The sequence below is a fragment of the Populus nigra genome, chromosome 11 (assembly GCF_951802175.1).
Source record: "Populus nigra chromosome 11, ddPopNigr1.1, whole genome shotgun sequence".
In the NCBI taxonomy this organism is placed as follows: Eukaryota; Viridiplantae; Streptophyta; class Magnoliopsida; order Malpighiales; family Salicaceae; genus Populus; species Populus nigra.
Window position 1 is genome coordinate 2,172,488 of NC_084862.1, and position 23,424 is coordinate 2,195,911.

At 32.7% G+C, this 23,424-nt stretch overlaps 2 protein-coding genes across 15 annotated transcripts in view; both read left to right on the forward strand.

Moving 5' to 3' along the window:
• Positions 1-23,424, forward strand: part of LOC133667900 (uncharacterized) — a 167,869-nt gene that overhangs the window by 112,123 nt on the left and 32,322 nt on the right. For 8 of the 14 annotated variants that reach the window (XR_009833582.1, XR_009833583.1, XM_062087613.1 and 5 more), the window contains 6 exons: positions 13,147-13,240; positions 13,425-13,524; positions 13,734-13,826; positions 14,125-14,196; positions 19,980-20,078; positions 21,881-21,911. Coding sequence is in view for 10 of the 14 variants with exons in the window: in XM_062087613.1 (XP_061943597.1) it covers positions 13,147-13,240; positions 13,425-13,524; positions 13,734-13,826; positions 14,125-14,196; positions 19,980-20,078; positions 21,881-21,911 (489 nt within the window). In the remaining 4 variants the exon portion in view is untranslated. Of the gene's footprint in view, positions 1-13,146; positions 13,241-13,424; positions 13,525-13,733; positions 13,827-14,124; positions 14,197-19,979; positions 20,079-21,880; positions 21,912-22,110; positions 22,157-22,451; positions 22,497-23,060; positions 23,077-23,424 lie in introns of those variants that run through there. The other 6 variants (XR_009833584.1, XR_009833585.1, XM_062087611.1 and 3 more) reach the window with 3 other exon arrangements.
• LOC133667904 (uncharacterized) lies at positions 11,442-13,254 on the forward strand. The gene is made up of 2 exons (XM_062087617.1): positions 11,442-12,663; positions 13,204-13,254. Exon 1 carries the CDS (start codon positions 11,594-11,596, stop codon positions 12,425-12,427), a length of 834 nt encoding a protein of 277 aa, XP_061943601.1. The 5' UTR covers positions 11,442-11,593; the 3' UTR covers positions 12,428-12,663; positions 13,204-13,254.

Here is a 23,424-nt window from a genome sequence, read left to right on the forward strand (position 1 = left end):
GAGCCTATTTCATATTATATTAATGGTTGTTTTTCAAATTGTTTTTTATTAAAAATACATTAAAATAATATTTTTTATTTTTTAAAATTTATTTTTGATATCAGAAAGTCAAAATAATATAATTAAAACACACACAAAAATTAATTTAAAGTAAACAAAAAATTAAAAAAATAATTAAATTCAAGTATTTTCTCAGGGCATCACAGAAGGTGAACATTGTTAGCTTCCTGGAAAAGGCTTACAGAGGGTGCACATCTACTTGGTAATTTTTTATTCAGTCCATTGAAATGATATAAAAATAATTTAAAATAAAAAAATCAAATCCTTTCTTGGACGTTACAGTGGGTGCACATCTACTTGGTAATTTCCCGTATATAAAAAGGCTTCAGGTCTTGTTCTGTGTTTATTTGTGATTTGGTAGGAAGGGCATCGAGTGTTCCTTAAGTCATCTGCCGATGATAGATTGTGTGTAATGAGCTGGAAGGAATCATGTAAAAAGAAGAAGTAATTATTGATGGGGACGACGACTTGATCTCAAGTCTTCCTTAAAAATTGAAATTACGTGTTTCCTTTTTCCAAATATTTTCTCATGTACAGAGGTGTTGACTTCCCGGAAATTTCCCAGGTACAAGAAGGCTTCAGCCTTCAGGTCTTGTTCTTTGTTTATTTGTGATCTGGTAGGAAAGGGCATCAAGTCTTCTACACGCAACAATCAAGTGTTTGTTCTTTGTTTTTTTTTTTTTTTTTTTATCTGCATCGGTTAAAAACCAGACCAGCAATTAGCCCAGCAAACCCGTTTTGTATATCCTGGATTTGATTTAATAATTATAGAGGATACATTCCTATTAAGACTAAGCTACTTTGATAGGCTCGAAACAATTGAACTCTTAGAGCAATTGTTTTGTCTGTTTTTATATTTTCGTTATAAAAAATTTAAAAATATTATATTATTTGTTGATTATATTAAATTTGGTTCTTAAACTTTTTATTGTTATATATATTTTGTTTTGAATATTTATTTTTCAATTTCATCTCTTAAAATTTAATTTTTATATTAACTTTGGTCCTCATTTTTATAATTATTATTTGCTTTTTTCCTTATTATTTTTTTATTAAATTTTTTTATTTATCAAATTTGATCCTCATTCATTCTTTTGATTGTTACTTATTTTATTTAAAATAATTTAATTAAATGTTAATTATTATTATTTTAATTTCTTCATCTTTTATTTTTTTTATTTTTTAGATTTGATCTCTATTATTTTGGTTATTATTTATTTTATTTGAGATAATTTATAAAATTATATTTTTTTAATTTTATTTTCATTCAACTTTTTAATTTGTAAGATTTGCTCCCTTGACTCTAGAAAGGCTAGGTCCACATGTGGAATTTTTTCATTGAGGGAATGACATGCATCCATTTTTATTTTTTATATAGCAAACTTGTTATTTTTTTGTTTAATTTTAACGTGTTGATAACGTAATGAAATGACTATAAGTGTTATAATCTTTTAACGTTTTGATTATGTAATGAAATGACTATATTGCTCGTAAATGCAAAAAAAATAAAATTAATATCCAAGTGTTTTTTTGTATATTTTTTTCATAGCTTTTTAGTTACAATCCATATGAAATCAAGAAAATTTAGTCTTTTATCACTTATAAATATAATTAGAGGCATATGTACAATTATAATAATAGAGGCATCAAATCCAAGTATTTTATGAGGACATTAGAGAGGGTGCACACTGTTGACTTCCTGTAAATTTCTCATGTACAAAAAGCTTCAGGTCTTATTATTTGTTTTTCTGTGATGGGGAACAGGGGAAGGAAAGCGCATTTAGGTTTTGTTTATCTTTGTGGTATAAATAATATTTTAATAAATCTTGACTTTTTTAAATATTTTATTTGAGATTAATTTTTTTATTTTTTTCTATTTATTTTGATATATTAGTGTAAAAAATAATTCTTTAAAAGTGAAAAGATATTATCTTAATATATTTTCAAGTAAAAAATATTTTAAAAATTAATTATTATTACACTTACAAACACCTTCTATATCTTTAGTCCAAGTATTTGCGTGTGTTAAAGATTTTTTTTTTCTTTACATTATACTATAATGGTTATAATGATTTGATGGAGAAGAAATTGTTACAGATCTGTTTAGTGTTGTTGTAATACTTATTTTTTAAAATTTTAGTTTTGATATCGTTATATTAAAATGATATAAAAATATAAAAATTAATTTAAAATAATATGTGTGAGAGGAAAAAGGAAACACGTAACTTCGAAAAGGCATCTATTAATTTAAGTATCTAGGCATCCATCAAATTCACAAACAGTCAGTCAAATTCACAGTCAAGGCAGATGATAAGGTTTTTGTAAAATTTTGAGGAAGATGGCAATGATGATGTCTCAGACTCCAGAAAATACAACATTAAAAGAAGCAAAAACCTTATCATGAAATTCGTTTTCCGAACTGAAACACCCTAATTTTCAACTGGAAATGAAAACTTTTAAATCAATTAGGAGGGGCAAGAACAAAAGGGAAGGTTGAGGTACTATAGGCGTTACCTACGATTTTTAAAAGTAGAAAAATATTTTAAAATAATTTTTTAAATTTCAATATTTATAATATATATAGTCTATTCATATAAATTGTTTTTTAAATTTTTTATATAAAATATTAAAATTCCAGATAATGTTTTTAAATTTTTTTTAGATTAACTTAACCAATATAATCCAAAACACTGCCTTTTGACCAAATCAACCTCAGATTTGGTTTCAAATCCAAATACTTTCTCATGTACAGAGGGTGCACATTGTTGACTTCCTGGAAATTCCCCATGTACGAGAAGGCTCCATGTCTTGTTCTTTGTTTATTTGTGATGTGGCAGGAAAGGGCATCAAGTCTTCGACCCCAGAGGAATTCTTTGCCTTCACATTATATTATTATAATGGTTGTGTTTCTTATTTGCTTTTTTGTTTTTGTGATTTGTTTGGGGACACGTGGCCTTGGCTGGATCTGTATCAATTAAAAATTAAACTAGTAATTGGCTTAACAAAACCCGCTTGACCCACTGGGTCAATTAGGAATCTGGATGACCCGGTGAAATTTAACCCATGAAAACTTTTTTTTTTATGAACCAGCCGAGAAACAAGCGAACTGAAACACTTAGAGGCTGTTTGGTATTGTGTTTGTAACTGTGTTTCATCAAATTTTAAAATTTTTTTTTTGCTAAAATTGAGTGCGGTTTGTACTTTTTGGATCGTTTTGATGTGCTGATGTCAAAAATAATTTTTAAAAAATAAAACAACATCATTGACATGTATTTCAGCATGAAAAACTATTTGAAAAGCGACCGTTACCACATTAACAAACACCCTCTTCACCCCACCCTAATTTTCAATTGGAAATGGAAACTAAACACGCGTCCATCTTTTATCTCTTATGCATGATAAGACCCATGAAAACTGAAATCATTGCTTTGTCTATAAAAAAAAACCACCAGCTTAGTAGTTTATTGTACATTAAAGACACATATAATTGTGGATTAAAATAATGACGTCACTATCTTCCTCTTTTAAATTAAAATCATTTATTCAGTTATTAAAAACAATATTTTTTTATGTGATCAGTTTATTATTATCGTATTAAATGAAGATAAATAAGTTTTTAAATATTTTAAAAATATAGTTAAATAACTTAAATATCTTTAAAAGCAAAATTTTTAAAACTAGGATCCTCGGGTGTTTCAGTCTTTTAACATTTTGACAGTACAGTGAAATAACTATATTACTCTTAAATTCAAAAATATTAAAATTGATATTTAGGGTTTTTTTATATTTTCATCATGGTTTCTTAGTTATAATTAATGTGAATTAGAGGCATTTTAGTCTTTTAAAAATATAAATATAATTAAAAAATAAGAAGTGGTTGATGCTGGTGTCTGGGAGGTATCCGCACTCTTAGAGCAGTGCATGCAACATCTATCAGCGAACAAACACTGTCTTTTGTTACAGCATTGGAAGCATCACAACATTCTTTTTCTTGTGGTCAAGTACATGTGCATGACTTTTTTTCATTTCCTTCCTCTTCTCTCTCTCCTAGCCTCAAGTTCCATGTCAGTTTTTTTTTAAATTAAATATATAATGTTTAATTTATATTTATATCAATTTTGCTCTCATTATTTTAATTACTATTCTTTAACATCCTCCTAGCCTTGAACACTCAGATAACCTCATCATCCGATATAGAAGACGATGACGAAGAGCATGTTCTTGACACCCCACTAGAAGATTTCAGATCAAGAAGCCGGTTCTTGGCAAGTGTAATAAAGAAAGGTACACGATGCAACGCTGAGCGTAATAACATATGTAATGGCGTTTCAGCTAACAGGGGCACGGGCCTCCTTTATTGTTGCAAGAAACATTGCCGGAATGTTCCTGGAGACAAGAACAACAGTGGAATATGTGGTGAAAAGAGCAAATTTGGAGAGTAGTCTTGCTGCAATGGAAGATGTACAAATATCATTAATTTCCAACGTTAATCATTGTGGAAAGTGCACCAAGAAGTGTGCTCCGGGGGTTAGATGTCAGTATGGAACATGTGGGTATGCTTAAATGTATTTAATTAATGGTACAAGCACAAGAATTCCTGGGCATCACGGTTGAAGTAAACAATAAATGGAAGTTTTTTACAATTAGAGACTAGTTTATATGGTTTTGGCAGTATTTTCTTTTGCTTTATTTTGACAAAGGGAATTAGTGGGTGCATGTTTTGTACTTATCTCGTTTGAATTTCTCAAGTTGAGTATACAAAATCATCAGTTTGTGCCACCAATAAAGAAAGCCTGTATGGAGGTGATTCTCTGCTCTTCGAGATCGTTTATCCATACGTATGTAGTTACCATAATTCAAAGTTCAAACCAGAGGGAACATTGATGTTTGATAATTGATAATTTCATTTGCCATTATTTTCCGTTTTTACTTGTTATCTCATTATCAATTTTATTTTCAATTTTATTTTTCAACATTTTATTTTTTTTAATCTTTCAAATAATAGAGTTAGGTTGTCTTTATGGTATAAACAAGTCTTCGATCCAAGTGTTTGAGCGTACAGAGGACTTTGTTGACTTCACATTATATTATATTGGTTATTATGATTTCATTGGGAAGAACTTGTTACTCTGCCCTAATAATAGAATTTTTTTTAAAAAAAATGATAGTATTAGAGAAATAAAATGGTTTAATTTTTTTTAGAAAAAACAACGTATTTTTTAAAAACCTACTATTTTAAATCATGATTTTAATTTAACCATGATTTTGCAAATCACAATGTATCCAAATAATTTGGCAGATGCCTTTTCTTTTTATATATATACAAGCATCAATAATAAATTTTTTTTTGAATTGTAAAAAATATAAAGAATAAAGAGAATATATTAAGTGTCTTAGATCTGATAGCAACCTAACTCTATGTGGTCCGGATGGCAGCAAAGCCAAACCCTATTGGGTCCTAACAGAGATAAGGCCCAACCTTATTGGATCCCGTTTTATAGCAGGGGCTAATGCTATTAGGTCTTGCTAGGCAGCAGAACCCAACACTGGCAGAAAAAAATTGAACCAACCCAATCTTAAATGAAAAAAAAATATATAATCACCAAACTTTTGTACAATATATAAAAAGTCTCATTAATTTATTTTAATTTTACAATATGAAAAAAATTACATAAGAAAAAAATTTAAAGAGGCAAAAAATTAAAATTGGTTATATCTAGGTCTGGCTAAGAGCCAGACCCAATAAATATATATATTATAAATAATTAAGTTTAAAAGATTATTTCAAAAGGTTTTTATACCACATTGAAAAGAAACTATCTTATTCTTCTAAGTTGAAGTACTTAAACCAAAAAAGTTTATTATCCCACGTTGAAAAAACATAATTTTTTTCTTGTGAACATAGAGTATATATACTAAAAGGCTTAAAATCTCACATTACAAAAATAAAACATTCTTCTAGCATTTATATAGTGAACTTTGAAATGAGTTAATAATCAATTGAAAAAAAATATAAAAAAAGGCATCTCTAGGTAGAATGAACTTTATTTTTGAAAATAAAAGGAAATTTATTTTCAAATAATATTTATAATATGTATACCCTTGCATATTATTTTTTCTTTTTTATTTTATTCAATCAATTTAATGTATGTGTTTATTTTTATTATCGTTTGATTGAATAAAAAAATTATTTTAACTAACAAATTAGCAAATACAACCGTGTAAATGTTATATTTTGTGAAATTAAATATTTTGATCTATGTCTCTTGATTTTTCTAATTTTTATATTTAGGCATCGTTTATGGATTTTTTTCACTTATTAACACAAATAGTTTTTAATTTATTTGATTAAATGTACATATAAGTTTTTTAATTTTCACTTAGATTTTTTTTAAAATACAAAAATATGTTGAAAAAGTCTATATAAATTTTTTATTGAAAAAAAATATCTAAACCATAATGAAACACGGGTCAAATATGAAGCACAAACTAAAGATCGATCCATTAGTTTTCTCCTTCTTTAATTCAAAATTAGCAAAAAGTGAACAGATAACTCTCTCATTGTGAAGTTATCTCCTGCCTAAAATAGATGTTTAGCAATTAAGAATCAAAAGCTAAACATGTTTATCTTGCTAAACCTCCAGCATTACCCACGACACCATAAACACGTAGTGATCATCTCATAGCATTGTCTTTAACTTAAATTCACTCAGCAACCTGGAAAGGAAATTTAGCTCTCAACCCATTCAGTTGAGAGAAGAAACATAAAAGCAGCAGAGATGGTAACTTTTACAGGGTAATTTACATGATCAAAATGATATAAAAAAATGAAAAAATTAATTTATTCACGACATTACAGAGGGTGCACATTGTTGACTTCCCGTAAATTTCTCATGTACAAAAAGCTTCAGGTCTTTTTATTTGTGACGTGGTAGGAAAGGGTATTAGGGAGCTGTTTGTCTTTATGGCATAAACAGTGTTTTTATAAATTTTGATATTTTTATTTTTTTTAGATTATTTTTTTTAGTTTTTTCGGTTTATTTTGATGTGTTGATATAAAAAGTAATTTTTTAAAAATAAATAAAATAATATATTGATATATTTTTAATCCAAAAACACTATACAAAGTAATTGTCACAACACTCATAAACATTATTTGAGTCCATATCCTGACTCCAGGTGTGTATATGTGTTGATGATATTTTTGCTTTCATATTATATTATACTGATTATGTAGATTTTATTGACAATAACTTGTTAGAGAACATGTTTAATATTATGATAATAATTATTTTTTAAATTTTTTTTACATGAAAATATATTAAAATAATAATTTTTTATTTTTAAAATTTATTTTTGATATTACCACATCAAAATAATAAAAAAATAAATTAAAAATAATTCCTATAAATATTCCATGTACAAAATGCTTCATGTCTTCTTATTTGTTTTTTTTTTATTATTAATATTTGGTAGGGAAGGGCATCAAGTCTTCGATCAAAGTGTTTGCTCGTACTGAGGACTTTGTTGACTTCACAGTTCACACTATATTATTATTTCATTGGGAGGAACTTGTTATGTATGGCTTTTGAACCAGTATAAGTGTTGCGTGGATATCGCCGGCAAGAAGGAAAAGATTAGCCAGCGGAGATAGAGGAGATAGAATTGTTGATCTCTTTAGCTCGTCAAAAGCCATGTCAAATCTCTTTCAAGGTTTTTTTTTTTTGGTTAATTCCAGAACAATAAAAGGCAATTTAATCCTTTTAAAAAAATTAACTAATTTTTAAATTTAAAAACTTATTGATGCATGCAGTTTACACGTCATCGCATGAGAAACACTTGTACGTTTTGGACGACAAGTGCGTGCCTCTGGTAGTCAAATTTGCCCTTTTGGTGGAGGTTGGTTTGTCGCTGACGAGTTATTTTTCTCTCTCTCATCTTTTAAAAATTATAGGTTGGTCCTCTTTATTGTTGATATTTCAGCTCTGATCATTATTCTTTCGATATTTAATTCTTTTCCTTAACCATTTTGTAAAAATTTTATTTGTTTTCAATTTAGTTCTTCAATTTCAATTTGTCATATATTATGTTTTTCAATTTGATCCTTGTTATTTGATTTCTAAATTTTTTCCTTGCCCTGTTTGTGAAAGTTTTATTGTTTTTCAATTTCATCATTCAATTCAATTTTATGGTGTATTATTTTTCTAGTTCGGTTCTCATTCTTTTGATTTTTTCTTTTTGTTAAAATTATTTTTCTTTTCAATTTAACCCTCTAATAAAAAAATTGGTTTCGCCTTCTAATTTATTTTTTATTTCAATTTTCATCCTCATTCTTTTAATTACTATTTTTTTAATTTTTTTAATATTTTGCATTAATGATTATTTTATTTCATCATTCAATATTTGATTTGTTGGGGACATAGTTCATGATTTTTTCATGTAACGTACTTTTGGTCTAATGATCTAGATCATGAGTTTGAAAGGTTAACGTGAATTACCATCCTTTTTAAAGCTTATTGTTTTTCCTATCTCATCGTTTGATATTAGTTTTGTTTTTAAAAAATAAATAATAAAAATTTCATGTTAAACATTAGTTTTTTGTCCTTTTATTTTTTTATTGCTATTTGTTTTGTTTTTTTAACTTCTTTTGATTTATTTTTTTATTCAATTTTGTTTTCTAATTATCTAATTTTATTTTTATATTAAACCTATTTTTCATTGTTTAGAATTTTTTTTATCCTTTTATTAATTGAGTTTTTTTTAGTTTCATCCTTAGCATTTGATTTCAATTTTTTATGTCAAATTTTCTCCTTGTTCTTTTTATTGATGTTTATTTTGTTTAAGATCCTTCTTTTTTATTGCATTTTTCTTTATTAATTTTATCCCTTGTCATTTTTTATGGAGGATTTTGCTTTTTTTTTTTCTCACCTTCAATGAGGTTAATTTTAGCCTCATGACTAGAATCATGAGTTTTGAAAATTAATATGAGACGATTTTGGTCTTTTTTATGTCCCTCAACGTTTGATTTTTTAGAATTGGTATTCATGCATTTTTTTCCTCTTTTTTTTTTTATGTGGGATTATCTCATTCTTATGCTTATGGTCACAAGTTTAACGTGTTAACCTGAATTAACTCGAATAACTCAAATTTTTTTTTTTCAGTTTAATTGGAGACATCATTTTATTGCAAAATTTGCTTTGTTATTTTTTAGTTTTTATCTTTTATGCAGTTGATCTCATCAATTTTCGTCTCATAGCCATGATCATGAGTTTCAAAAGTTCACACATGTAGGTTTTTATCTTTTTAGTTTTTATTTTTTTTAATTTCACCTCTAATATTTATTTTTTTAGGAAAAGATCTTTGTTCTTTTTTTACTTTTTTTCACATTTAATTTTTTATGTTATCAAATATCTTAATTCTATTTAGTTATTTATTGATCAAATATTAATTTATTTAACTTATTGTATATATAAACATTTTAATTTATAATTAGAAATTTTTTATATTAAAAAACTAATAAAAATCCTATATATTTAATTTTTTATTAAAAAAATCTAATTCATAGCAAAACATGAGTGAAATATCTGATTTTTTTTAAAACAATATCTTTTTAGTTTTAAAAATAAAACTAAAAACAATTAGTTTTGAAATCGACTTTGCTCAATCGGCCAATCAGCTAATCAGGTTTTGGATTCGATCAGACCCCGGGCCCGTATGAAATCTATGGTCGGTCCCCACCTGAAGAAACGAGAGGCAGAGAGAAACCAAAGAGATGAGCTAACGGCATCGACAAGCCACACGATTCGATTCTCTACCATGATATATATTGTTTCCTTTGACAAGTCGCAACACAAATTCCACTACCCATTTTCAATTTCCTGGATTTGAGTAAGTTTTAGTTCTTTTTCGAAGTGGGTGGTTTGATTTAGCTTAGCTTACCGTGTTGTAAATTGTCATTTTTTTTGTTGAATGCTGTACTTGGACGTCACTTTTTGTAGTATCATGGTGTTAGTGATTGTATTGTGAGGAACCCAGTTGGGGAATTGGTTCATTTGTTCTGAATCTCTGGTTTGGTTTGTTTTAGCTTAGTGTGTTTTACTTACTTGTGAGTTATACACTTGAATATGTTGTTTTGTGGAACGAGTTCTTTGTTTTTCATGATTTTGTTTAAAAATGGAGCTCAAGCTTGAGTTTCTAGAAGCCAACTTAAGGATCGTTCATCTTGGTATAATGAATTGAAGCGGTCATGGTTCAGTTTTGCTCATTTTGATCCATTTCTAACTTGTCTTTCGTAGTTTTGATCCACATTGATGCCATTTGTTTTCACTATTCGAGAAAGAGTTTACTTTTTTTTTTTGAATTTCAAGGAATCCTCTTATAAGTTGATTGCTTGTCAGAAATGGAAATAACTCTTATTCAACTTAGCTTGGTTTAATTACTGCTCTTTTTTTCATGGGCGAATTTGGAGATTGAACTGCATTTTAATTGTAAAGTCTTACTTTCATGCAGAACAAAGAAGCTTGGTGATTTTGATAAGGTTTATATTGAGTTAACAAAAGATGTTGCCTGTTTGCTCTGCCACTCAGTGTTGTTCCTCATTCTCAGGTGAGTTTCACTTCCTAGACTGTAATTTAATTCGTGTTGTTCCCAAGTTTCTATCATCCCTGTACCTCGGATTTCATCTATGCCCTTAGTTTTGGAGATGCATGACCTCTAATTAGGTGGAGAACAAGCCGGGACTATAATTGAACTTTCGCTAAAGAGAAAAATTCTGGTGTCAAAAAATAGAAGAAAAACATATTGGTGTAACTAGACATGTCTGCCTCTTTATAAAATATGTTTGATGTATTTGAGTTGAAAAATCTGGGGTGACTAAGTGAAGGTTTTGAATGAAGGTATAAATTAAGCTTCAACTGTTTAAGCATAAAGGTCAGTATGACATCATGTAGAACTTATGTGCCTAAGTGAAGGTTTTGAATTGTTTCTCATGCTCTAGCATGGTATCATAGTCCAGTGCAGCTTTCTCCTTCCTTCTAGGCCTACATATCAGAGGGATGCCGAGTAAATCCCTTAACAATCTAGCAGAAAGTTTTGCATGGCCTAATAATCTGCTTGTACATCTCGGGTTTGATTCCCTAGCACCAACTTCCTTCTCATTTGCAGTGGATTATGATGGCATTTTCTCTCCACTTAGAGTGTGTTTAGCATTGCTGTCACAACACCGTTTTCCAAAAATATAATTATTTTTGCTTAAAATTATTTTTTTGTTGTTATTGGACCGTTTTGATGTGCTGATGTCAAAAATGTATTTTAAAAAATGAAGAAAACATTATTTTGATGTGTTTTCGAACAAAAAACACTTTGAAAGCAACCGCTACCGCAATGTCAAACACGCTCTTAATCTGATTACTTACATCAGAATATAAAATTAAGATATGAGGTCTGTGAGACTCTTCAATATACAAATTCCTTGTCAACCTTTAAAGAACAGAATTTGACAATTTTCAGTGAAGCCTTGCAGGCAGTAACTTCCATGCACATCGGTTATCAATTCACCAAGTTTTGTGTTATCATGTCACATATTTCTTCATATACCTCTGGCATAGTATTTCTATTGTCAAAAATTTCATTCATGTATTTGAAACCACAACTACTGCAGATAACATTCCATGGAGGTCTGCAACCATTTTGCTCAGTCTGGAAGGATTTCGAGTCCAGATGTTATGTTGTAGACAGGGTACTTTTGGGAATGTCAAATATAACACATCACCAAAGAATTTCCTTCAAAACACAAGCTATAAAGTCTTTCTACTCCAATTTTATTGAAAGCTTTGCTTTCATTAATGATCATTCTTGCCCAAATGAACTAGGCAACATTAATTGCAACTTTTATAAGGATTGGGATTCTTCAATTGGAGCAATAGATGAACTGCACCCACACCCTATGGGAGGGGGTAAACTGAAATTCTTAGAAAGTTATAACATATCTGGTGTTGAAGAAGGACCTTTGAACTCTGCAGACCAGTTTGCTGATAATACAGATAGTTTAATACGACTTATGAAACCTGAAATAACATCAACTATTGATATGACACCAGAGAATCCCAGTTTGGGATCTGATTCCCTGGAAATGGATAACGATTCATTATCTAGTGCAAAGGCTGGTTTTGATGATTTTTTGGGCGAGGTTAGGGACTCCATCAACACTTCAGTAAATAATGGAGGAAATGTTGTGCAAAGCTCACTAGACACAATTACTTCTTCAATAACATCGATTAAGGAAGGTGCTTCAGAAGCAGTAGATGGTGCCTTGAGTAAAGTATTCTCTACTTTTGATCAAACAGAAGAATTAGCTGCCAAAGATTGACTAGCTTTTCCTCTGGTTTGAGGGAAGCCACACAAAAAGCTACTGGCACTTCTGTTGATGTGCTCAGAGTTGCAATCGTTGCAGTGGAGGAATCTATAGCAAAAGGGGCTTCTTTTGTTGTTTATTCTTATTGGCCTGCCAAGGATTTGCTTCCTCCAGAGATCAGGTGTGCACTGAATCTGTCTGAAGAAAGGGTAACAGAGATTTTGAGGCCAATTGGTGCAACTTTTCAACAGGTACATTTTGCTTGGCACGTTTTACTTTGATGGCCATTGTACTCTCATTTAATTGTATGGACTTGAAAAAAAAAAATCTCCTGCAAAGATATATTTGGATTATTTTAGAAATCTTTTTGTTGGAGACATCAGTCACTGCTTTCAGCTTACAGGACTTCTAGTTGAAAACTCAATTGCGTCCATCTCTGTTACACTGCTTAATTATGTGCTGATCTAACTAATTTATGATCCAAAACCAAAGCTGAATTTCCTAAACCTGCTTTTACACCTTAAGCAGGTTTACATTGCTATTGAGGGGCTGGAGAAAAGTCTTGGCTTGGATCCAAATGATCGAGTTGTGCCTTTTGCTCTTTTCCTTGGAACCTCAGCCACTTTGTGGTATGGATGTCCTTTTGTGCATGAAGGATTTGTTAATTTAATCTGCATTACATGGGAAGCTTAAGTTTTCTATCAGACTTGTGCAGGGGTTTTATAGGGTGTGGTTATATGGTGGTTACTCTGGAGATTTGTCTCCGCAATTAACTTTGGAGCTCTTGGCAGGGAAGGAAGACGCCATACTTATTGATGTCCGGCCTGAGGCAAGAGCGTAAATTTTCTGGCCTTTTATGTTCTTAAGTTTCTTTTTTGTTAGAAATTTTAGTACCTCAATGAAAGACACTAAAGCTGACTGCTCAGACATTTTTTACATCACAGTAAAAAAATCTCAAATCTGGCACCCTCATTAATTTCCTTTTTTTGCCCCTTAACTTGGCATTGAACTTGGTGGACATTGTTTATATGAAGGTTCTCAGAGAAAGAGATGGCATTCCTGATCTTAGGCGAGCAGCTCGGTTTCGCTATGCAATTGTAACTCTACCAGAGGTTGGTTTTATTTGATAATACTATTCAAAAGCTATGAGTGGAGAGGTATTGCTATTTGGTATGAGGATGATAGTTTAGAACAATTACTTTGTTTCTAAATGTCAAATAACTCTTTGAACCAACAATAAAAAATAAAAAAAAAACAAGAATTGGAGCTTGGCTGTATCCCTCTTTCATAACTCTGTCTTATATTCTTCGACTTTATTCAGGTTGATGGCCCAGTAAGGAAGCTTTTAAAGGGTGGACGAGATCTTGATGACATCTTAACTGCTGTAGTCATTCGAAACTTGAAAGCTGTACAGGTATAGCTTTATGTTTTAAGAGCTTCGATATAACTATTGTTTATGTTTATGCATGCCGTCTTTGTTTCGAGACATTCAGAAAAATGAGAATTCTAAGTAGTGCAAGAAAGAAAGGAAATTCTTGGGGGGGGGGGGGGGCTCTTAATCAATGTTGTGTGTCTTAGCATCAGTGGCCTCTGAGGACACAAGAAATTGTTTTTGTATTACCATATGCAGTACAGTTGCTACATCACAATCTCCTGAGTGTTCCATGTTTAAATCCTGAAGCAGGAACATTGTCTCAAAGATTTTTTACCAGGTAATAGTTATGGATGTTGATGGTTCTCGTTCTAAAGGCATCGCTAGATCCTTGAGAAAGCTTGGGGTTAAGGCAAGTATTTAGAATCTCTTAGATTTTTTTTTTATCGCATAAAAGCCTAAACATCTAATTCATCGTGGAACTAGAAGGGCGAAATGAATGTATCCATTCTCCCTTAGTCAAGTTTCTTTGGGATAAAAAACATTTCTGAGAGTTTTTTCAGTATCAGTAACCTTAGAAACAAATAACAATATCCATATTAACCAGATTTGGGAAGAGTACATTAATGTCTTTTGTGCATTTACAATGTTGTTAAGTCAAAAACCGTTACTCCTTATGCATGTTTTTCTGTCTTATAAATGCTGTAGATAGAACCCAATTTTCATTCCTATTGTTCTCAAGTGGTATAATTCAGAAAGCACCTTAGTATTACATCTAACATGTGTCCTTAAAATATCTCTCTCTCTCTCAAAAAAAAAAAGTCTTTACGTTGCTTGAATGGGAAGTTGCAATGTATTAATTGTGGAAATCAGTCTCAAAATCAGTTAGGATCTTAGAGAAATCTTAGTATATATGGTTTAGGAAAGAGAATCTGGTATTAACTATCCAGATTCTCTAGATTATTGTTTTCTAGTTTAGTGTAGGATACTTTCCTATCTAGTATTTATTTCTTGTTTTGAGGGTCAGTAGGTTAGCTTCTCTTCCCTATTTATTGTACAAACATACTGCTGGAAATATTAAGAAAAGAGAAAGACTTCTCTCAAAATTCTTCATGGTATCAGAGCCTACTCTTGAACCCTAATCTACTTCTCTAAGGCATGGCAGCAGCAGGACAAAGCTCTCTCTCTGAGGTGACCTCACAGCCAGGAACAACCTCTCATGGTAGCCTTTCAGGAGGCACTGAAGGCACATCACACCAAATCACAGGACACAAACTCAATGGATATAATTATCTTCAATGGTCATCATCTGTCATGATGTTTATTTGTGGAAAGGGCAGAGATGACTACCTCACAGGGGATATCATCATACCAGAAAAGAATGATCCCATGTTCCGAACATGGAAGACTGAAAATCATATGGTAATGTCATGGCTGATCAATTCAATGACCAACGAAATTGGAGAAAATTTTCTCCTATATGGAACAGCAAAGGAAATTTGGGAAGCAGCAAGAGAAACCTACTCAAGTTCTGAAAATACATCAGAACTATTTGAGATTGAGGCAGTGTTACATGATCTACGCCAAGGAGAACTTTCTATTACTCAATACTTCAACACTCTCTGCCGTCATTGGCAGCACCTAGATATGTTTGAAATTCACAGCTGGAATTGTTCTGAAGACACAGTCCTATATAGAAGAATTGTTGAGCAGAAAAGAACTTTCAAGTTTCTTCTTGGGCTCAACAAGAACCTTGATGAAGTCAGAGGAAGAATAATGGGAACCAAACCTCTTCCAAATCTCAGAGAAGCATTCTCTGAGGTTAGACGTGAAGAAAGTAGAAAGAAAGTAATGATGGGACCTCACAACTCAGCTCATATAATGGAAGGATCTGCCCTTGCTGCTCGAGGCTATTCAAACAGCAACTATGATAATCGACAGAGGAAAGGAAGACCCTGGTGTGATCACTGCAACAAACCAGGACATGTCAAGGAAAACTGCTGGAAGATTCATGGCAAACCTGCTGATTGGAAACCATCAAAATCAATAAATGACAAAGACAGACGTGCCAACAATGTTATCTCAGATAACAACCGAGATAAGAACACCACTCTGCCAACAGAAACAAGTCCTTTCAGCAAGGAACAGCTTGAGATCTTACAGAAACTCTTCAGTCAGAATTCACTATCTCAACCAAGTATGTCAGCCTCTGGTTCTGGATCTGGACTGTTAGCACAAAAAGGTAAATTTTCAACAGCCCTTACTGTTAGTAAGAAACACTCCAGCCCTTGGATCATCGACTCTGGAGCATCAGACCATATGACAGGAGATGCCACTCTTCTTAATGAATACAATCAGTGCACTAATAATTCTACAGTCCGTATAGCTGATGGGTCTTCCTCCCAAGTTAAGGGAATAGGCCTGAGTAGACTCTCAAGGGACATGATCCTAAACTCTATTCTCCATGTTCCTAACCTAGACTGCAACCTACTCTCAATTAGCAAATTGACTCGTGACCTGAATTGTGTTGCTAAATTCTTTCCTCATTTGTGTATATTTCAGGATTTGGATACGGGGAAGAAGATTGGCAGTGCTAAGATGTGTTCTGGGCTCTATCTACTCAAAAGTGAGATTCCTCTAAGGCAAACTCAAAACAGAAGCTATGTATCATCCAAGGGTCAGTCAGCTTTAAATTTTCATGTCAATAAAGATAGTGAAGTTCTATTATGGCACTATCGTCTAGGTCATCCAAACTTCATGTACCTTGAAAGGCTATTTCCATCCTTCTTTTCCAATAAAAGCTCACAATCCTTCAAATGTGAAATATGTCAACTCTCTAAACATGTTCGCAGTAGCTATCCCACCATTTCATATAAACCATCACATCCATTTGCAATGATTCATAGTGATGTATGGGGCCCCTCACAAGTGCACAATATAACTGGAACTCGATGGTTTGTCTCCTTTGTTGATGATCACACTAGATTGACTTGGTTATTCCTTATGAAAGAAAAATCTGAAGTCGGCCAGATTTTCCAAAACTTCCATGCCATGATACAAACCCAATTCCAAACTAAAATCCAAATCCTAAAAACTGATAATGCCAAAGAATATTTCAATTCTAGCCTTAATACTTATTGTCTAAATCAAGGCATTATCCATATAAGCTCTTGTGTTAACACTCCACAACAAAATGGAGTGGCTGAAAGGAAGAATAGACACCTATTGGAAGTTGCTAGATCCCTTATGCTTTCTACTCATGTGCCAAAACAATTCTGGGGAGAAGCTGTACTCACAGCAACCTATCTCATCAACAGAATGCCTTCCAGAGTTCTAAACTTCAGAACTCCCAGCCAAGTCCTTCTACAAGCCTTTCCACACACCAAACTACTCTCTTCCTTAGACCCTAAAGTATTTGGCTGCTCAGTATTTGTTCATATACACCATAGAGGAAAATTAGACCCTACCTCTCTCAAGTGCATTTTTATAGGATACTCTCCACACCAAAAGGGTTATAAATGTTACTCTCCTGTTCTCAAAAAGGTCTATACTTCTATGGATGTCACATTTTTTGAACATCAAGCATACTATCCCAAGTTTGATCTTCAGGGGGCAACCATGAGAGAATATCAGAATTGGGATATACAATCTGATCATGTAATTAACTCAGGAGACAACCCGCAGAATCTTGTCCAAAGTCATTTGAGTCCTTACACTACACCTCCAGCCTCAATCCAATCAGTCCCAGCACCACCAACCTCAGTCCAATCTCCTGACCAGATTCATCCTACACCAAAACAGATCACAAATCATGAGCTTCTTACTTATTCTAGAAGAAAAAAACTTGGAAAGGAGATAGAGCACACAATACCTCTTGCACATGACCAAGATTCAGAACCAAGTCCAGATTCTGCCCCAATATACTCAGGTATGGAAACTTCTGACTGTGAGAATACTGCCTCTGTTATTGATGATTCAAATATTCCAATTGCTTTGAGAAAGGGTGTTAGATCATGCACAAGTCATCCCATCAGCAAATTTGTTTCATATGAAGGGTTATCACCAACCTATCATGCATTTGTTTCAGCCATTGACAGTGTACAGATTCCTAAGTCTATTGAAGAAGCTCTCAAAGATTCAGGGTGGAGAAAGGCAGTGAGTGATGAAATCAGTGCCTTAAACAAGAATAGAACTTGGGAAATTTCTGAACTTCCACCTGGAAAGAAACCAGTTGGGTGTAAATGGTTATTTACTATCAAACATAAGGCTGATGGAAGTATTGAAAGGTTAAAAGCTCGTCTGGTTGCAAAAGGGTTTACTCAGTCCTATGGAATAGATTATCAAGAAACATTTGCTCCAGTGGCCAAACTTAATACAATCAGAGTGCTTCTGTCCCTAGCAGCTAACAAAGACTGGCCATTACATCAACTAGACATCAAAAATGCTTTCCTTAATGGAGACTTGGAAGAAGAAGTATACATGGAGATTCCTCCAGGACTAGAAACATCCTCCAACGTCAACAGAGTATGCAGACTGAAAAAATCACTATATGGACTCAAGCAATCCCCTCGGGCATGGTTTGACAGATTTACAAAGACAGTAGCACAGTATGGATATTCCCAATGCCAAACAGATCACACACTGTTTGTAAAAACCTCTCCAGAAAAGGAAATAGCAATCCTAATAGTATATGTGGATGACATCATCTTAACTGGGGATTATGAGGAAGAACTGGTGAGACTGAAGAAACTTTTAGCCAAGGAATTTGAGATCAAAGACCTTGGGTATCTCAAATACTTCCTTGGCATGGAAGTGGCACGGTCAAGGAAAGGTATATATGTTTCTCAACGAAAATATATCTTGGATCTGCTAAAAGAAACAGGAATGCTTGGATGCAAACCTGCAGACACTCCAATGGATTCAACAAAGAAGATAGGAGCAGAAAATGAGAGTATACCAGTGGATAGGGGGAGATATCAAAGACTTGTGGGTCGACTCATTTATCTCTCACATACCAGACCTGATATTGGCTTTGCTGTCAGTTTTGTAAGCCAATTCATGAACAACCCGACAGAAGATCATATGGCAGCAGTTAATAGAATCTTGAGGTACCTAAAAATGACTCCTGGTAGAGGCCTTCTATACAAGAAATGTGACAACAGAAATATTGAAATCTACACAGATGCAGACTGGGCAGGAAACATTATAGATAGGAGATCTACTTCTGGATATTGCTCCTATGTTTGGGGAAATCTAGTAACTTGGAGAAGCAAGAAACAACATGTGGTATCTAGAAGCAGTGCAGAATCTGAGCTGAGAGCTCTAGCTCTTGGTATCTGTGAAGGGATGTGGATACAAAGATTACTTAAAGAACTTGGCATGGAATCATTGACACCTATCCAAATGTATTGTGATAATCAAGCAGCCATAAGCATAGCAAAGAATCCAGTTCATCATGACAGGACAAAGCACATTGAAATAGATCTACACTTCATCACAGAAAAAATTGAGAAGAACATTGTTCACCTCATCTACACTCCAACAAAATCTCAGATTGCAGACATCCTCACCAAAGCTCTACCAAGAACTAATTTTGAAGAATTGAGTCACAAGCTGGGCATGTATAACATATACAACCCAGCTTGAGGGGGAGTGTGGAAATCAGTCTCAAAATCAGTTAGGATCTTAGAGAAATCTTAGTATATATGGTTTAGGAAAGAGAATCTGGTATTAACTATCCAGATTCTCTAGATTATTGTTTTCTAGTTTAGTGTAGGATACTTTCCTATCTAGTATTTATTTCTTGTTTTGAGGGTCAGTAGGTTAGCTTCTCTTCCCTATTTATTGTACAAACATACTGCTGGAAATATTAAGAAAAGAGAAAGACTTCTCTCAAAATTCTTCATTAATCAATTTCAATATTCTTTTATTTCACTCCATAGATTGCTGGGCTGTATTGTTGTGTAAATGGCTTGCAGAGAAACAAGTTAAATGCATGAATTCTAGATGATATCATGGTTCATTCCTGGACAAATCATATAATTTAGATACAGAAGATAGTAGAATTTTGCAGAATTAAACCTTGTGACCTGCATTATAAGAAAATTTGAACTGCCAGGTGAGTTTATTGCTAATCTGGAACCACAACCTATTGTATCATATTGCTAATTGTTTGTTTGCATTTTTATGTGACAGAGACCATACTTGGTCCAAGGTGGCTTCCAGTCTTGGGTAAAACAAGGTATCCAAGCCAAGGAGCTTAAACCTGAGACCGTGCTAACCATACTTAATGAGGTAAGGTTATTGCATGACTTGCATATTCTCTTAACTAGTATAAATTTCTAGAAATTCAAAATTCTATTTGCTGAAAGCCATCGATCAACTCAAAGTATATGTGTGGAAAATGACAAGCTGTAGATTATACAATAATATATTCAGCCAGCTGAGATAAACTTAGAGAATTGATTAATTTGACATTTGTTTCAAAAACACATGGAAAGAGTGAAATTTCTTTGCTGGGTGCACATTGGTGCCCAATGGATACTATCAAAATGGTATCCACACAACACAGAACAACATGCACACACAGAGGCATATGAGATGTACTTGTGTCTGTGCAGTGCGTGTGTAAATTTACGTGACTTGTTTCAAAAACAAATAAAAAGAGTGTGTTATGTGCAATCACACTTGTATGAACATGTGCATCATGAGTGTTTGTATATATGTAATTGATGGGCTACCATAAACTGGGTATGCAGGCCATAGGAATTGTGTATCTTTCGAAGCATGACGGCGCAGAGAGAGAGAGATTTCAAAAAAAAAGAAAAAAAAGAGCATGCTATGTGCACTCACACTTGTATGAACATATGCATCCTGAGTGTTTGTGTATATGTAATTGATGGGCTACCGTAAACTGGGTATGCAGGCCATAGGAATTGTGTATGTTTCGAAGCATGACGGTGCACAGATTTATAAAGTGAAATTATGCACAGTATCCAAGTGTTGATTCTTGAGAAAAATGATTACTTTGTCTTTATGCAATCTAATGGTGTTAGAATTGGCATCTCTTGTTAAAGACTTTTGGTTCAGATTGAATTATTTCCTTGGTGCACCAGATTGAATTATATGGAATTCAGTTGGAGAAGTGATTGTTAGTCGAACTGTAGTTTTCGTAAATTTTCCGTTGGGTGCAACTGATTAAAGAACTCTTGAAGCTGTTGTGCAGATAATGTAGTAAGAAATCAACAAGAGGTTGTGTCCCAAGTATCTGAGCCCAAGTCTACATGAACGTTTTGAAACATTCAATCAAACAAGTTGATATGATTCATTACAACTCAGAAAGTTATTTTGGTATATGCAACAAGCTGACTTGTTGGATCATTTTACAATCTGGGAGGAAGGTTGTTCTCCTTGGTCATACAAATCAACAACCTTCACATTTCAATCAACATTTTTCTTGTTGCTAAGACCATTTGGTCGTGTAGGATTTACATTCAATATGCTTTGTCAATGTGTGCTATTCTTTTCATGGATTGCAAATTATAATTACAAGTATTTTCTGGAAGTGCTTGATTTTCTTGTGCAAGATCTAAGCTTTTCACAATATACTTGATAGTTGTGACAACTTGGCATCATTTCAGGAGGCTGAAGCAATTCTAGAAGATATCAGACCTTCGCCAGTGCAAACACTTGGGTATGGTGTGGTAAGAAATCAGATTGCTTTTTGTGATACTGCACTATGATTAGTCTATTTCAATCATTTCTACACTTGGATTTCTTTTCCCCAAAATCCATCTTTTTTTTAAAAAAAGGATATCTTGTATCTAGAGAGATGTGTTTATGGGATGGGAATGATCTTTTTATTTTGTAGCAAGGACATAAAATAATTACAGGTTGATTTCTCTGTTTTGAATGTATGCTTCTATATGGTCTAGAGACATGCTTCCACAAATATGTGTACATGATTAACTAGAACTATTCATGCTGTTTACATCAGGTCTTCATTATTCATCAATCCATGATTGATAAATATCTATTGCTTACCATGCAAATGTCCAGTGCATCCTTTACTTATACTATATTCACGCTGTGGACAGGGTTTTGCTGCAGCATCATATGCATTGCTAGGTTTGTACATTTTCTTCCTCATGGACAGGCTCTCTATTACTTTTCAAGAACAACTCCCCAAAATGTTGAAGAGTTTGAAATACTTCAGTTGTATATATAGAACCAATGATATAAATTCTGGTTTTCTTTATTTTTTTCTTTTCTTTTTTGTTGCTTTCCTCACATTCTTCTTGCCAACCAAGCTTGAACTTTGTTTCAGAGTGGGAGAAGCCTTACAATTTATTGCCATCATTGGCCTCAGTCAGGTACACTTTCATTTGTTATAGTGCTCTGGTTAATGTTTCTTTCACACACACATAGATGTTGATTTCTAAGCTGATAATGATTAAAACAAACTTCACACATTCTGATATTGTGCTAATACTCAGATCCTTTGATGCAATCCATGAAAATAGCATGTATACGACCATTAAGCTAGATTCCCTTTGTCTATTTTGCATGTGTCCTAGGGAAAGGTTTATGTCATTGCTAAATTTAGTTAAGTGAACCTTGAGTTTCTCTAATTATTGGTTTCTCACACTCTGCCAGACTATTTATCAGCGGGTTGCTTCTTACAATGGCCCTGAAGATTTTAAGCAAGATGTGTATTTATGGTGTAACTGGCACAATTTTGTAAATCATAATGGAAACCAGGTCTGAAATCAAGTCTATGTTTATTCATGCACAATGAATTATATAAGATGCACCTAGTATCATGTTAGATAGATAGGTGTCATATGTTAGTACAACATTATTTAGCAACCCAAATCACATGTTTACTGGGATGATGAGTTTTTATTAACAAAATGAACCTTGGTCTTTGCACAGTAAAGGGTACGGAAAAATTAGGTTCTTGACCATGTTCTGATCATGTCAGAAGTTTGAGTCGTGTTGATAAGCAAACTGCCTATGACATTATCAAGGTTCATATTTCCTAACCTCCACCAGACGTTTAGAAGTTATTTAATAATTTTCACAGTTGGATTCTTTTCAGTAGTTGGATCATGTTGAGATCTTTGATTAACTGGGATCTCAAATGCTTCTTTAAAGGCGTTTGCAATTAGTTTCTATTCAGTAGTTGGATCATGTTTAACCAAGTTTTTGGATTGTTGAGATCTTGATTAACTAGGATTTCAAACGCTTCTTTGAAGGTGTTTTCTCTCTCCTGTTAGACTTGGAGTCCAGGCATTTTCATGGGCGACAGGAAAACTGGAAAACAACCGCATTGGTTTACCGGGTGCTGCAAGCTGCTGCAAAGCATGAATCCCAACCATCTGAAACTGAAGTTAGTTGAGGAATTAGTTATAACTTTCAGACTCCTTAGATTTTGTCAAGATCCAGTTTTAAAATGAGGTTGGTTAGTTATAATCTAGATTTTTGAGTTTATTTATAATCAGCTGAGATCTAGAATTTTTCTAAATTAGGTTAAAAAAATATTGTCTGAGCTAATTTTGTTATTCTTCATTTTTCTTTTCATAGTTCTTAGTTTTGAGTTTGTTTAGGCTAATTTTGAGTTTATTTAAAGAGTTATAAA